The sequence below is a fragment of the Trifolium pratense genome, linkage group LG2 (genome assembly GCF_020283565.1).
Source record: "Trifolium pratense cultivar HEN17-A07 linkage group LG2, ARS_RC_1.1, whole genome shotgun sequence".
NCBI lineage: Eukaryota > Viridiplantae > Streptophyta > Magnoliopsida > Fabales > Fabaceae > Trifolium > Trifolium pratense.
Genome location: NC_060060.1, coordinates 47,475,297 through 47,493,071, shown reverse-complemented (window position 1 = coordinate 47,493,071; position 17,775 = coordinate 47,475,297). Strand labels below are relative to the sequence as shown.

Genomic DNA, 17,775 nt, shown 5'->3' with positions numbered 1-17,775 from the left:
GAATATTGTTTTTAATATGTAGGGATGGAGATTCGAACTGTAATACTTACACTTATTTACTTTAAAAAGTGAAATTCTAATCAATAAGCTACTAGACAAAAAAAAAACAACGTCAATCAATCTACAAGATCAGACAGTGTGACCAAGGTACGAACCTCAACTCTTCCACGTTTGAGTGAGTGAGCTTTAAACAACAATATTCAAGTGGTAAGAAATTTAAACTTTTTAGGCTTTGTTTACGAATTTGAAGGAAAAGAAAGGGATTTTGAAAAAAACGAAAGGAGCAAATTAATGCAAAGAATGAAGGACTTTGGAAAATTCATTTTTCTTCCCAATAAAAAATTCTTTTAATTTACTAAGAGAATTTATATGAATTTGTCAAATTTAATCTACATTTTATAATATTCTAAAATTAAAAGTATATTAAGCAAAAACATTTACTTATGTTTATGTACAAAAAACTCTCTCAAAAATTGTCAAAATTTTCCCTATTTTTTTTCTTTCTATTTTCACCTCCCTGAAAATCCTCAACTCCCCTCCAAAACTACTTCATTTATCTCTCAGGGTATTCCTTTGTGCACAAAATGGCCCATTTTAAATATTAGACGAGTCGTGGCAATTTAATAAATAAATGCCAGACTAAAGTATTTCAAGTGATAAGATTATTATATGGTACTACCTTCACCCAGTAGTTTAATTTATCACCTAGTTGTTTAATTTAATATATCCTGGTTTATTATAAAAATAAAATAATAATAACCTGTAGTTTAATTTAATATCCGGATTTATTATAAAAAAATAATAATAATTTAATATCGGGATTCTGTACTTAATTACCTAATATCAAAATCATGCTAAAATCCATTGTTTAAAATATATGAGAAGAAACTTCAAACTCACCTGCAACTTAATTAAATTCATCTAACTGGTTCAAATTTTATTTTATAACTTTTTTTTAAAAAAAAATATTAAACTCCTCTAACTGGTTCAAATTTTTGTACTCTCTAGCCATGGAGTAGACTTTTTGCACATTATTAAGTCAACATTTGCCGACACATTCTCTAGCTCCAATAGCAATGAACAAAGTACATTACTATAATATTATTATAAAAAAAAAACTACTATAATATGAAGGGAAACTTTTTTTTTTTGAAGGAAAAAAATTGTTATAAACATCCTATAAATATTTCAAAACATATATACACCGACACTGCTATAAAGAATATTATAATATAATTCACTCTCAATAGAAAAATATACATTTTAATCATTTTGTGTGTATTGTAATAATTAATTAAAAATTCATATATCATTCAAAAACATTCACTAGTACAAAAAATTCACTAGTACATTTTAATCATGTCCTATATAGAAGAATTGGATAAAATCTTACTATATAGTTAATACATTTATACATTTTATAAAAACTAGTTACGTTAATACATTTATACACTTTTATAAAAACTAGTTAAAAGACCCGTGCATTCGCATGAGTCTATTGACTTTTATTCGATATTTAAGTTTGTTATTATATTAAGGTAAAAATTTATTTAGAATAAAATATTTAAGAATTTGTTATTTAATATTGTTAAAATATAAGTGAAACTATTTATGTGTTTTTTGTTGTAAAACTTATTAAATGAAAAAATTATCAATGACAAATATTTATCAAATTTTTTATGTATAAGTGAGGAATAATGGTCCCGTGTATATTTTTTAATAAAAAAAATTAGAATTTGATTAGGAATATTTATGGTAATTTAGTAAATTTGATAGTAAATGATTTATTATATTTTTTTGGCATCTTTATTATATTCTTTTATCTTTATTATATTATTATTAATAGTTATTAGTAAATTTGGTAGAAATATTGTTTATGTTTTTTTATGAAAAATATTGTTTCTATCAATTCATGCATAAATTCATATATACTATGGTGGTATTGGTTGTATTCATTCATCTTGTGCTTTCTATATTTTTTTTTCTATAATTGTTTTATTGAGTAAACTTTCTATAATCTTTTTATTGTTTATGTTTTGTTCCTATTTTTGTGCATAAATTAATATTCCTATTTTTAATCATATAATCTTTTTATTGTATTTATCTTATATTCTTTCTATATTTTTTTTAATATTTTTGTTAGTAAAATTACAAAATTACAATGAAGGATATAAAACTTGCAACGCGATTAAAAGCAATAAGGATAAATCAATAACTTTGATAGTAATCAATTTTAATACATTAGTAATAGATATGATCAAAATAAAACATATAAATAGTATTTTAATCAGAGTAGATCTTATAAAATGGGACAGAGAGAATATGTGTGAACATATAGCTATAGGAAATGAGACAAAAGAAAGAGACCAAATTATTGGGTATAAAAATATGTCATCAGATTCCCCTGCTCTTTTGAAAAACACCAAAATTATTACTACATGCCTGATAAAGTTAAGAAAACCATGTTTCAACTCTGTCATTAGATGATGTTTGCAAATGACATACATGCCAGCTCCAATAATCATTTTTCTTTTTTTAAATTAAGAGCTACTAGCATAATAACCTTAAAGAGAATAAAAACATCTCAACAAAATTGACATCTTTTATAGACCATAATTTTTTTTGTCAATGTTCATATATACTAGTATTCGGTTATATATACCTAGTATAATAATCTAGTTGGTTTAGTGGTATTGACTTTGAACCTAAGAGTATGTTCCTTTTTAAGGTCTTATGTTTGATTCATCCTGAACTAAATAATCCTACAATTTTTTTTTAACTCAAATCTTATGTTAAGCGAATTTAACAGACCAGCTTATATAAATTAGCCAATTTTCAAAGTGCTAGCTATAAGATTAAAATTGACCATCCAAGTTAGTAGACTTTCATGATTGCTTTATAAAAAAAATAAAATTGTGAGTAGATTATTCCTTTAAATCGGACGGTTGATACTGTAATTGTGTAAATACAGATACAGTAGGCAATCTGCATCCATATAAAATGGTCATGATAACCTGTGTCTTAAACAACCATTTCATGACAATTTTTGTGACAATCTTGTTTTTTTCTCTTTTTATTGGTCAAAACCATAGAGAGATGGGAAAGAGAAGATAAGTACATCATGTAAGTATGGGAGAAAAAGTTGTTTAAAATATGTCACAAAACAGTTGTTCAAATTTTATTTTTCAATTTTATATTGTAACAAGTAAATGCACACCATTTTAAGATAATGATTCGGTATTAAATTTGTTAACTTGTCTTTAAAGGCACAAGTTAGCATTTTTGTTTATAGATGTTTTTGAGTGTACTTTTGAGTTGGCTCAAGTGTGATACACTAATACGAGAGTGGATTCTCCCAAAACAATTTCCTCACGTTCCTTAATTCACTCTGTCATTAAAATAAGGAACAATATGATTATAGAACAAGAGTATCGCTACCTTCTCAGAATGAAAAAACCAAGAAATTAGGACCACGTGAAACCTATTCAGAATATACACTGTTAAACATTTCAAGGGAGAAAATCTCCAAGAATGCATTAGCATGGAGTTTGCTGAGGCCGAAATCAGGTTTCCAAGAGAAATCAAAGGAGGCCCAAACTCTTAACTTTTCACTTTTAGTGATGGTTTTCTTGACCTTTGGCTACGAACAAAATTGATTTGCAATGATTTTTCACCATCTCTTCATTAAGAAAGGTCTTCCACTAATATATATAAGTCCTAAAAATACGTCCCATAAATTCTAGCTCAAATGACAAAAAATGCCGAAATTATTAGGCCGGATATCGTGATCCGGGGTCGAACCCGGGATCTCACATTAATTTCAGTGGATTACCACTTTATCTAAAATCGGAAAAAAAAATACAAAATAAAGAAAAACAAGTAAATAGTTATCATTGTTTTAAAAAAAGTAAATAGTTTTAATAAACCTAAATAAAAACTTAATTTATTTAAATAAAATACTACTAAATATTATGCATATTTTATTGTCATAACCACTGTACGATGAAAGAATAAAAAGGAGAAAAACCAATGGGCAGCACCACTAGAGTACAACAATCCCTTAAGTTCAATGTATCTATTCTAAATTTTAGACCAAATACAATTAACTTTTTGAATAATATTTCCTTAAATATTATTGTGAATTTTAATCCAATGCTTTGTTTTATTGCGATTTTTTTTTTTAATTTCAATTTGAGATTTAGTTTAAATATCATCATCATCATTATCACTCACATTTTCCTGACTCCCGAACAGTCAGATCCTTTGTATTTCTCACTGTCATGGACCCACTTCTCCCTCCTCCATGGTCGTGGAATCCCGAGGACGATTTTCTCCTCAAGGAAGCCATTGAGGTATATCTCTCTACTCTCATTCATTTTCAATTATATGATTTCATTATTTAATTTTACATCCTCGAAACTAGATATAATTAAAACCCTAAACTATGCTTTGGTACCCGAAATTATGCTCTAACGTCGTTCACCGGCATATGCATGTAGAGTGATATGGGGTTGTTGCTCCTACTGAGGATATTTTTTATACTTGAATCAAAATGTCTAATAATTTTTATTTTGCCTCCATAAATCATAATAAATTGTATAAAACATAATAAATTGTATTAATTTTAATCAGTTATTTCTTACAAAAAAAAAGAAGTTATTCTTCCAACTTTTATTAATCATTTAAAGTTGTAGTGAATAAAGTGTAAAGTGGAAAAATCAATGGTTGTAATTGTAACAACCTCATGATTTGTTATGATGTACCTATAATATATACATTTGATTTATTAGTTAACAATTGATATTACTCATTTTACACTTTAAAGGAGTTGGATCTGTTTGTTATAGACCATTTTATTTGGGGGTCTGAAGAGGGCTCCTTGACCTCCGCACCACCTTTTTTGCCCAAGTAGGGGTTGCGATGCTGCCAGTGTTGCCTCGCCAATTGTGCTTTGCTTCCCAATGGTCGTCGCACAGATGGTTGGGGTCTGGAGATGTATCTCATAACCACCATGGTGGTTCGCGACTGTGAATCCACGAGTGTGTTCGGCCGTGATGTCCATCGTTGTCATGTTTTGTGGTCCTTGGTTTATGTTGGATGAAGAATAAAGCATGTCGTTCGGTTGCAGACTTTATTTGCAATGAGGAACATGTTTGTTTTTTGTTACACCCTTGTTAAAAAAAACAGTTCCGGTAGATCATCTATGTGTACTGTTTGGTTGGAATCCACTCACAATTTGGATTCTTCAAGATTTGTCTCGGCCTGATAATGTTCGAAAGAGTTAGGTGCGTGGATATGCCGTTTTTGCGGTAGTGTTTCTCATCGCACTATTGGGTTCGATGGTTAGTTTGGCGATTCTCAGGCTCGTGGTGCTCAACTCCGTCGATCTGGCTTTGGAACAGTTCTGGGTTGCTTTGGGTGTTCCACTAAATTTGTTTCGTCAGAAGTTGATATTTCAAAATCCGTATCACTCATCGATTTCGGACTGCATTGCTTGAAAAAGTTTCATCACTTGCTGCTAGTTGCAGGGAGTAATGACTACTATTTTGTCTTTTAGGATTAACTAGAAGTTGGTATATCTTTTTTGTCCTACACGCTTTTGTGTGGACACACTAGGTTAAGTCCATGTTTCCCCAATTTTTGTATATATTTTATTTTCTACTTTTTAATAATAATATGAGCTATAGGTGGAGGACGGGGAAGAATAGAGATGCCAACAACATTGGTATGTCTACTCTTACCTTGATATCTAGATGCTCTTAAATTATATAAAAAAATAAAAAAAATTGGGGTTTTTGTTGATAACATTGTGGATTTTGTAAAAACTTAACATTTTTGTTTTATGAACATAATTTAAACTATTTTCTTGCAGAAACTGGAAAGTTTATGGATCTTTCAATGATGATGCTTAATTGTTTGTGCAGAATGGAGCTTCACTAGAATCGTTGGCAAGAGGAGCTGTTTCTTTCTCGAGGAGGTATTCTCTGGAGGAATTGACAGAGCGTTGGGGTTCTCTTCTCTTTGATTCTGATGTTGCGGAGGAAGCTGCTGCTGCCATGACCAAGTTTGAGATCGCTAAGTATCATGGCAACACAATCAAGGAAGCTACCAAGAAAAAAGTTGATTCCCCCAAGAGGAAAACTCATAACATTTGCAAGCAGTTCAACATCATGCGGAAGAAGATTCACAAAGAGGTATTTTTCAATTCTTTTGATATGGCTTTGATGCTCTCTTGAACTCTCTTGAAAGATGATACTTTTTTGTGTTATAACTTTTACCAAATGTTTCGATGATAACAAAAATTCAATAACAAGCAAATAAATAATTTGTCTACTAACCATATATATGCTCAAATGTGCAGGTTATCGAAGAAGACGAAAATATAAAATGATAAAAACAAGACAAATTATCGTGAAGATCAACTCTCTATGTAACAACATCATGATATTTTTTATTAGCTAGAAATATTGTCACTTTAAAAGGTTTGATATGATTGCAATTTAGAAAAGATTACAAACATCCTAGAATGAATTATGGTTTTGTCACAATATATTTCCAAATTCCAAATCTTTCATTTGTTATGGATAGTGATAATGATTTTAAAAACAAATCTTAATGTGAGTTAAATTAAAGTAACATCATGTCCACTCCTGTGGTATTAGGAAAATTGAATGAGTGTGTTCTAACTTCTAAACCAATATAGTCTCATATTCTCATGGTTTACCACATTACTAAAACCTTTAAGACAAATTACCCTATATCACCTCAAGACCCTTTATACTATTCTTATGTTTCAAACGGCCTGTGCAACCTTATAGTTTTGACACTAATATTCACCGATAAGTTCCTCGGTTTATGTCTATCATTATGTACCATAGTATTGAGATCATGTGTGATCTGGATTTTCTATTTTGTCTTATGTTAAGATGCGTTTGTTAATAAAAAAAATTTGCTGTTAAAAGAAAAACATGTCTTATGTTATGGTGAGTTTGTTAATAAAAAAATTTTGTTGCTAAAAAAAACGTCAAGGATACATTGTTGGTATTAATTATGAAAAGTTCACACCAAAAATTTTGTATCTAGGTAGGGATTGCTCTCACTTATAAACATATATTCATGTCATCTCGCAACCGATGAGACTTCTTAATATCTTAGAATTAGGAGTTGGACCTAATTCAACCCTACAAAACCGGCTTATAAGGTGGGGATACCCTAACTTATAAATACATATTCGAGTCATCTCGCAACTTCTTAACACACTCCCTCGCGTCCAACACTGTTGGACTTAGTGTGCGGATAAATAATGGATGGTCCGATCAGAAACTTGATAACATGTTGCCGAACAGATCTTGGAGAGACTTTGATACCATCTTAGAATTAAGCGTTGGGTCTAACTCAACCTTATAAAATTCACTTGTAAGGTGAGACTTGTCCTCACTTATAAACACATATTCTGACAGTCTCGCAAGTCGCAACTAATGTAGGACTTTTTAACACTACTTATATTTTTTTATTTAAAAGCTCGTCTCAAGGTGATTGGAGAGGAAATACTTCCAGAACAAAGACACATATCTTAATGATTGAATAGCTCAACTTAATTATATGAAGTAATTAAACTGTTAAAAGGGTTGAAGAACTAAGATTGAAACTCGTGAAGACAAAATACTAGTATAATACATGTGTATCATAGATAATTCCATCATAGAAGAAATATTAATCTACTTTAAGATTAGGATCTCAACGACCTACTAAAAGAATCAAATCCTAAATGAATGCATATTTTTGGGCTTAGTCCCTCTTCAATATAAAAAAAACAAAAAAAAAAACAACAAATGAATGCATATTTTCTGAATATTCCCATCTCCGTGCACTACATGTGTATCGATTGTTTAAGAATATATTACTCCTTTTGCATTTAAATTATAAATGGTTTTAATTTAACTAGACCCTTACCCGTGCGATGCACGCGTGTGATGCGCTGTTTTATATTATAACATAGAAAAATTGAAACTATAAGTATGATCAAAATAAATAATAATAATAATAATAATAATAATAATAATAAAGAAAAAGAGTCAATAATAAAAAAAGCAAAGGGAGGAAACAAAATTGGTTAAGCATTGGAACATTATTATAATAATGGAAAAAGAGTCAATAATAAAAAAAAACTAAAAATGTTTACTATAATAATAGAAAAAGTAAGGTAAATATTTCTAAATTGATATAGTATATATACACTTGCCTCTAAATGTGTCTTGAGGAATGGATTTATAGAGATAAAAACCATCACAATATTTCACCGAAAAAAATGATGAATATCTATGCACCGTATATATAGCCATATAGGTATTGAGTGCACGTGAATAATTTAAAAATGAAATTGATAAATTTAATAAAATATAAAGGATTTTTAATACATTAACTATGGAACATGCATGATGTAAATGGATGAATTGTTTTTGCAACCGATGGAATATATGGTGAGTAAGTAGTAAATTGTGGCTCTTTAGTATAAGTTCCTCATGGTTTAATGTGGACAATATGAAAAGTCATTTATATAAATGTAGGTATATGAAAAGTGGATAGAGTCTAGAGATGATAATGATGTAAAGAGAAGTAATGTGGCATTGTAAGTGGCTGACGTGGCTAAATGGAAAAAATTCATTGGTTTAAGTGAATTAGGGTTTACATAGATAGTAGGAGAACTATCTAGGAATTATATATATAGATACATTATGAGAAATGTAATTTATTTTTTTTATTGAAACGTGGATTTATGAATTATTTTAAAAATTATTCTTAAGTAATTGTATGAAAAATTGATCAATTAAAAAATTAAAAGAAGAGAGAGTAATAGTTATTATCAAGGATATAAGAGGACACAAAATAAATCGACTTATAATTTACGTACGTATAACTGTTTTTTTTTTTCAAAACAATTTACAATTTAGAATGGACGAACTACATTATATTTCCTCCGGTCCTTTTTATAATGAACATTTTGAGGGAAAAAATTTGGTCCGTTTTATAATAAACTTTGACCAATTTTCAAATGTTTTAAATGTTTAATTTCACTTAGGCGCTTATTTATTATGAAAAAGAATATTAAAAATAAATAAGTTAGTTAAATTAAGAGTAATTAAATAAGGGTATACATGAAATAAATTTAAATTTATAAGAGTTTTAAATAAAAATAATTATTTACAATGTGCTTTATTAGTCTGTCTAATTTTTTTAAAGGATTCCTTATAAAAAGTACAGGATTTAATCAAAGATCAAAGATATGAGACATCCTTGGGTTTGTAAAATAATAGTTAACTTAATTAGGTGTCCAAAAAGTACAAACAAGAAGATCCCTAACAATTAAGGCCGTCCTTGTTGAAAATCTTACTATTGGTTTAGAATCCTTAGCTTCCATTATTAATTTGTTTCCTTTCCATAAACGATTGGATATTCTCTTTGTACTACTAGTTGTAATTTCGGTTAATATTTAAAAAATCCTGTTAGAAGCCTATATATAAATTTTTGTTGCAATTTATCGAGTTAATTTTCACATTAAAATAGTTATTAAGGTTGAATACTTTATAAGTGAAATGACGCATAAATCTAATGTTTTAAGGTTGAGTGAAAATGTAGTGTCAAAGTCACTCGCATGATTGCTCAATATTCAATATATCGATCCAACTCGGTGAGACTCTTCCTGCCCAACAATTTCATTATAAATCATCATCAAAGTTAATTGTTCTTGTATGAAAGTGAGGCTCCTATCATTTATTCTTTCAATAAAAAAGACATGCAATTTATTTATTTTTGTAACAAGTCTTGTGTCTCTAAGTTCTTGTAAGAAAAATAATTTTGAAATAAATAAGTCTGTGGTACAAAAAGATATTTGTCAAATTGTGTGTTAAAGAGAATGTATTGAAATGTGTGTTAAAGAGTGTATTTCTAACATTATTCTTTACTAAATATTATTTCTAAGAATCAAAAGAAAAAGTTGAAGATTTATCAAGCCACTAAAGTGTCGGTGGTTATAACACCTGCTTCAAGGGGCAAAAGTTATGGTGCATAAGGCATTTCCTTATGCATATATGGTGCATAAGAATAGGCGCCGATCCTCTGCGCGCACCTGCATCCCACGCGCCATTCCGTTTTAGCCTTTGATCCTTGATCAAGTGGCCTTAGTGCTTCCACCCTCCTGATCATGCATGAGCCGTCTGATTAATCAAACAGCTCAAATCATTCTCTGTTTGTTTTGTTTGTTGCTGCTCCATGGGCCTTCTTGTGGTTCGGGCCTGTATTCATTTCCTTATGCCCGGGGCTAGGGTGTACGAAGCAATTATGTTGGGGGGTTGTATGACGAAATGGGCTGGGGTTATGTTGGGGGTGTATGACGAAATGAGCTGAGGTGTACGAAACAATTATGTTGGGGACTTTGGTGTTGGAAGCAAATGGGCTAGGGTGTAGAAAGCAAGCTTATGCATGGTGCATAAGTTTGACTTATGCACCATAACCAGACCCGCTTCAAGGGTGTTTCTTTGTTTCATCCGCTTTAATAATTAACTTTTTTATTTATCTTTTTGGCTTAACTATACATTTGGTCCCTTACGTTTATTTTAGGTTTCAATTTGGTCCCTTACGTTTTAAAAGTATCAATTTGGTCCCTTACGTTTATTTTAGGTTTCAAATTACTCCTTTCCGTCAATTTTGTCATATGTGGCAGTCAATTTGCATATGTAGACTGACACGTGGCACTTGGACACGCTGACATGTGTACTGTTCAAACGGTGTTAGTGACAAAACTAACGGAAATGACTAACTTGAAACCTAAAATAAACGTAAGGGACCAAATTGATACTTTTTAAACGTAAGGGACCAAATTGAAACCTAAAATAAACGTAAGGGACCAAATGTGTAGTTAAACCTATCTTTTTTTATTTTTATTTTTTTGTAATTTTTTTGTCTTTCCAATCATGTTCTATTTTCCCGTACCCGTTTGTGTGATCCGCATTTTCTATTTTGCCTTATGTTAAGATGAGTTTGTTAATAAAAAAAATTTGCTGTTAAAAAAAAACATGTCTTATGTTATGGTGAGTTTGTTAATAAAATATTTTTGTTAAAAAAAACGTCAAGAGTACATTGTTGGTATTATGAAAAGTTCACACCAAAAATTTTGTATCCTCTTTATATATAGGTAGGGATTGCTCTCACTTATAAACATATATTCAGGTCATCTCGCAACCGATGGGACTTCTTAATATCTTATAATTGGGAGTTTGACCTAATTCATCCCTACAAAACCGGCTTATAAGGTGAGGATACCCTAACTTATAAATACATATTCGGGTCATCTCGCAACTTCTTAACACACTCCCTCGCGCCCAGCACTGTTGGACTTGGTGTGCGGATAAATAATGGATGGTCCGATCAGAAACTTGATAACATATGGCCCAACGGATCTTAGAGAGACTTTGATACCATCTTAGAATTAAGCGTTGGGTCTAACTCAACCTTACAAAATTCGCTTGTAAAGTGAGAATTGTCCTCACTTATAAACACATATTCTGACAATCTCGCAAGTCGCAACTAATGTAGGACTTTTTAACACTACTTACTAATATTTTTTATTTAAAAGCACGTCTCAAGGTGATTGGAGAGGAAAAACTTCTAGAACAAAAACACATATCTTAATGATTGAATAGCTCAACTTAATTATATGAAGTAATTAAACTGTTAAAAGAGTTGAAGAACTAAGATTGAAACTCGTGAAGACAAAATACTAGTATAATACATGTGTATCATAGATAATTCCATCATAGAAGAAATATTAATCTACTTTAAGATTAGGATCTCAACGACCTACTAAAAGAATCAAATCCTAAATGAATGCATATTTTTGGGCTTAGTCCCTCTTCAATATAAAAAAACAAAAAAAAAAACAAATGAATGCATATTTTCTGAATATTCCCATCTCCATGCACTACATGTGTATCGATTGTTTAAGAATATATTACTCCTTTTGCATTTAAATTAAATTATAAATGGTTTTGATTTTTTAATACATTATGAGAAATGTAATTATTTTTTTTATTGAAACGTGGATTTATGAATTATTTTAAAAATTATTCTTAAGTAATTGTATGAAAAATAAATCAATTAAAAAATTAAAAGAAAGAGAGAGTAATAGTTATTATCAAGGATATAAGAGGACACAAAATAAATCGACTTATAATTTACATACGTATAACAGTTTCTTTTTTTCAAAACAATTTACAATTTAGAATGGACGGACTACATTATACTCCCTCTGGTCCTTTTTATAATGAACACTTTGAGGAAAAAAATTGATCTTTTTTGTAAGAAACTTTGACCAATTTTCAAATGTTTTAAATGTTTAATTTCATTTAGGCGCTTATTTATTATGAAAAAGAATATTAAAAATAAATAAGTTAGTTGAATTAAGAGTAATTAAATAAAGGTATACATGAAATAAATTTAAATTTATAAAAGTTTTAAATAAAAATAATTATTTACAATGTGCTTTATTAGTCTAATTTTTTCAAAAGATTCCTTATAAAAAGTACATGATTTAATCAAAGATCAAAGATATGAGACATCCTTGGGTTTGTAAAATAATAGTTAACTTAATTAGGTGTCCAAAAAGTACAAACAAGAAGATCCCTAACAATTAAGGCCGTCCTTGTTGAAAATCTTACTATTGGTTTAGAATCCTTAGCTTCCATTATTAATTTGTTTCCTTTCCATAAACGATTGGATATTCTCTTTGTACTACTAGTTGTAATTTCGGTTAATATTTAAAAAATCCTGTTAGAAGACTATATATAAATTTTTGTTGCAATTTATCGAGTTAATTTTCACATTGAAATAGTTATTAAGGTTGAATACTTTATAAATGAGATGACGCATAAATTTAATGTTTTACGGTTAAGTGAAAATATAGTGTCAAAGTTACTCGCATGATTGTTCAATATTCAATATATTGATCCAACTCGGTGAGACTCTTCCTGCCCAACAATTTCATTATAAATCATCATCAAAGTTAATTGTTCTTGTATGAAAGTGAGGCTCCTATCATTTATTCTTTCAATAAAAAAGACATGCAATTTATTTATTTATTTTTGTAACAAGTCTTGTGTCTCTAAGGTCTTCCTTATTAAGTATTGGTGGTGCATCATTCTCTTACTCTAAATTTTTTTAACAAGAAAAATATAAACAATGAAACAACAAGCATTTGAGCCAAACCTTAATTTTGCAACCCAACTAGTACAATGACAATTTTGGAAAATTAAAAATGGTTGTTCTGTATTCTTTTGAAATAACAAATGGAATAATAATGTGATTGCTGATAAATTGAATATTCCTGAATTTGTGCAAGGTAGCTTATCTGTCAAGGTATCTTCACCGAAGAGAACCCTTTTCCATGGAAACTTCATACCGTTGACGCAAGGCGTCAAATTATGAGTTAAAGTTTTACTGATAATGCATCAAATAAAATGCAACACATGATAAAAAAAAAATCTCATTATGAAATTTAATTTAATACACACTATATTACACATCAAAACACTAATGTTCAATGGATTTCATTTCTAATACTTGCTAAAAACAATCTCAGCTCTTTAGCTTTCTCCTTGTGTTCAGGTGAAACCTCATTTTCTGAATCACTCAAATTAATCACTTCAATATTTTGGTCACTTGATCGATGAAACTTCGAAGAATTGTGTGATTGCTTAATTGGAGTAGGGCTCAAAAGATCTATGACCACATTTTTATCTATACTAGGAACAGTTTCATTGCTTGTTATGTTGCTGATATTCTCAATCCATTCATTATTTTCTCTGTTGCATGGTGCACTACTGGGCTTGGTGCGTGGACATAAACGGTAGGTGGCCCGATAGCGGAAACCTGATAACAGGTGGCCCAACAGTTCATGGAGAGGCTCTGATATCATCTTGAAATTGAATATTGGGCCTAACTCATCCTTACAAAACCGGCTTGTAAGGTAAGGACTGTCACTTGCTTATAAACACTCGTCAAGGCCATCTCACAACCGATGTGGGACTTCTTAACAATTTTTTATCATTATCGATTTTAGTTATGTTTATATATTGAGCATTTATATATTTAATTTTAAATTTAATTTTTAAATAATGTATCACGTCCGTATAGTATCGGAATTTTGAAATTTTTCTCGTATGTTCGTATTGATGTTGTATCGTATTGTATCGTGTCACGTATATGGTCTTCATAATTGAGACAACATATGGGTCTCTTTTATGTTACCCAAAATCCCCAAATAAATAAATTAAATATAGAAGAAGGAAACATGAAGGAAGAACAAAAAAACTAAATGTATCTAAAGGTCATATAAGTTTTGCGTTTGTAAAAGTTACGTCTTTTATATTGTTTAGATAATAAATAAGTCCTTTGATTTTATAATTTGTTGCAATGTTACCTTTTCAGATAATTTTCTATATCACATATGTGTCTTTTTCATCAAAATATTTCCTCCAAGTTATCTTTCTAGTAGCTCAAGTGGTAATGGAAATGGATTGAACACGTACGTGAGAGTTTTTGATTCTCACGAAAGGCAAAAACTCTACTAGTAAAGGGGTAGAAAAGATCGTGAGGTGGTAGCTTCGGGATCGCCTAAGATGAAGGTCCGGACCGTTACATCTTTACCTTCTAAACCTATATGGGCTTAAATTATTATAATCAACCAATTACAATATTAAGATATAAACGTATCTTTTTTTTAAAAGAAAACCGCTAAGTTTTATTAATAACGCAAATGAGCGCAAGACGTGCACAATGCGTAAAACAAACACATACGATCACATCAGAAGACAGAAAATAAACTAAAACAACACATAAATCCAACGACTACCATAGTGGGCCTTACATCAAATATCATCGACCCCACTCATCCAACTCAAGCATCACCACAATAACAATCAATCCTACTTTTAAGTTAACACTAAACCACATCGCATCAGCCACAACCAAAACGGAAGTCCCAAAGCCAAACAAAAATCATTGCACCTAAAGGGACTTATCTATCTCACAATAGAGGACCTCCACCTAGTGACCCTCCTCACAAGAATTTCTTGCCTCACAAAAAGAGAACTTTCTTCTAATAACCCGTTAGAATTTCTCTATCTCACAAGAGACGTCTTTCTTGTTTGAAAATAAATTGTTGCACACCTAAAGTTATATATTTTTTTATTAATTAAAATTATATATTTTTGTATTTATAGTTAAAATATAATTAATATTTATTTGAATATGATATTGCTCTTTTTTTATAAAAAATATTATTACCTTATAAATATATATTAATATACGATATGAATTTTTTTGCATATATAAACGCCATAATTGATGATTGAATTTTTTTTTAAGTATTATTATCATTTTTTGTAAAGAATAAAATTATTTTAATATCTTACCGTTTATGCTTATAGATATAAAATAAAATTATAACTTACCAATAATGTTTTACTATAATACAAAATTAATTTACAAATCTCTACCAAAAAAATAATTAATTAATTTACAAATCTACGATATGACCAAATTTAATTTGCTTATTCAAATTTTAACGGAGATGTCGACTATATATAGTTTCTTTTGCCTCAAATTTTTACCAGCAAACATTTAGTTTTTATAAATTTAATTTACTTCAAAAAGATGTTTTCTAAACTATCCTTGCTTATCCGAGGCCTCTTGGTCATGGTTGTTTTGATCTCTTCTATGGGGGAAGCTAGAAAATTGGGTAAGATTTTCCCAATCTCTAAAAAGAGTTGGTTTTCATTTTGTTTTATTTGCATGGATAATAATTTAAAATAAAGTTGTAGCTACAAAATCTACTCATATCGACATTTTATTTGCAATTTGTGATCATATCACGCACCTACACATTGGATATGGATTTTATGTAAATTGTTACTAAAAACAATTGTGAAGATTGTGTTCATTATTCATGAATTACTACTATTTTAAAGATAAATTTGATGGAAGATATGTAATTTGAGTTGTTTATGATTTTTTTGTTTGCAGTTGAGGTTGCTACAAAGCAAAATAATGGAGACGGTGCACGTACTGATTGTTTTATACCTGGTTTTCCATGCCCATTCCCAAACATTCCGGGCATACCAATGATTCCAGGTGTTCCAATCATACCTGGATGGCCTTGGACACCAGGTACGCCTTTAACTCCTAACCCGCCTAGTTCACCTGGATGGCCTTTGATACCAAGTCCGCCTTTAACTCCCCCGCTTAGTCCACCTTTTGTACCACCCATCTCACCCCCCTCACCCCCGAAATCCTCTAGTTCATCTCTTGAATGACAAAGTTCGCCTCTTGAATCACCAATTCACCTTCTGAATCGCTAGTTCTCCTTATGAATCACCCATTTCATCTAATAATAAAACCCTCGGTTCACCTTCACCTTGCCCAACCTACGATGTATGGCTAATGTTGATTTGCTAGCAAAATAATGTTATTTTTAAATGAAGACAAAAATAAATGTTGATTGCCACTTTATGTGATACATAGTTGAACATGTTATGAGAATGTATTTTCAAAGCTTTTGCTTTATGTTTGCAAGTAAAATATGTTACTTTTATCATTTTTTTAATGCATATATATATATATATATATATATATATATATATATATATATATATATATATATATATATATATATACACACACACATGGGGGAATGATCAAATTACACCAATAATTTTGATCCCGATAAATAATATCAATGACGGATACTTAACGATGGTTTTGATCCATTAATTTTAAGTCATGTAACTTACTTAATATATATATATATGGTCAGGATCAAATGACACCAACTAGTTTGACACCAAATGTTACACATCTCAATAACATTTTAACCGATATGAATTTTATAAAATTCACCGTTGGATTGAAAGTTTATATCATATAGATCATTTATGTACAACTTCAGACAAATCCAAAATCATTTGATATGTTCTTGAAATACATCAAAATTAATGGTTTGCGTCTTTTTTTATATGCCGTTAATCTTTATGTGACGCAATAGCATATCGAATGATTTTGGATTTCCCTGAAATTTTACACAAATGATCTGGACCGGATAAAAGAGGTTAAGCCCAACGAACGTTAACGGCCCATATCTAGGGATGGCAAAAAAACCCAAACCCGAGAGACCCACCCGAACCCAAACCTAAGTCAACGGGCGAAATCCGATTTGACTGGGTTTGGGTTTGGGTTCGGGTGACACCCGATAATATGGGTGTGGGTTTGGTATCAGTCAAACCCACACCCGAAACCCATACACTCACCCGAAATATTTTATAATTACCTAATTACCCCCATAGTCTCCCTCAATTTCCTTGGAAGACCTTAAATTTTAGTTGTAATTTAATTTCTTGAAAGTCTGTGTTGTAATTTCTTGAAAGTCTATGTTTGAATTTCCTTGGAAGACCTTAATTTTAGTTGTAATTTAATTCAAAGTCTATGTTGGAATTTAATTTATTAAATTTGCAAATTATTTTCAAATGTGTTGCGGGTTTGAGTTTGGGTGGAAAAAACCCGAACCCAATGGGTGTGGGCGTGGGTGTTGTTTTGTCACCCGAACAGCCTCTGGGTTTGGGTTTGGGTGATGATTTCGGGTGTGGGTTTGGTAAGTGTCAAACCCGCATCCATGGGCGCCCGTTGCCATCCCTATCCATATCACCACCTTGCCTCAATCTTTAAGCC

The 17,775-nt window shown here is 30.3% G+C and overlaps 2 protein-coding genes across 2 annotated transcripts; both read left to right on the top strand.

Moving 5' to 3' along the window:
* The first annotated feature begins 4,219 nt into the window (after positions 1–4,219).
* On the top strand, positions 4,220–6,591 carry LOC123909487. Its single transcript, XM_045960327.1, has 3 exons — positions 4,220–4,352; positions 5,925–6,194; positions 6,362–6,591. Exons 1-3 carry the CDS (start codon positions 4,281–4,283, stop codon positions 6,389–6,391), a joined length of 372 nt encoding a protein of 123 aa, XP_045816283.1. The 5' UTR covers positions 4,220–4,280; the 3' UTR covers positions 6,392–6,591.
* A 9,180-nt stretch (positions 6,592–15,771) lies between these two features.
* Positions 15,772–16,367, top strand: LOC123904819 (leucine-rich repeat extensin-like protein 5). Its single transcript, XM_045954430.1, has 2 exons — positions 15,772–15,793; positions 16,078–16,367. Exons 1-2 carry the CDS (start codon positions 15,772–15,774, stop codon positions 16,365–16,367), a joined length of 312 nt encoding a protein of 103 aa, XP_045810386.1.
* The last annotated feature ends 1,408 nt before the right edge of the window (positions 16,368–17,775 follow it).

Coding starts and splice junctions, on each gene's coding strand:
- LOC123909487 (XM_045960327.1), top strand. CDS start 4,281: ATGGACCCACTTCTCCCTCCTCCATGGTCGTGGAATCCCGAGGACGAT. Junction 4,353..5,924: donor TCCTCAAGGAAGCCATTGAG/GTATATCTCTCT, acceptor TTGTTTGTGCAG/AATGGAGCTTCACTAGAATC. Junction 6,195..6,361: donor GGAAGAAGATTCACAAAGAG/GTATTTTTCAAT, acceptor TCAAATGTGCAG/GTTATCGAAGAAGACGAAAA.
- LOC123904819 (XM_045954430.1), top strand. CDS start 15,772: ATGGGGGAAGCTAGAAAATTGG. Junction 15,794..16,077: donor GGGGGAAGCTAGAAAATTGG/GTAAGATTTTCC, acceptor TTTTGTTTGCAG/TTGAGGTTGCTACAAAGCAA.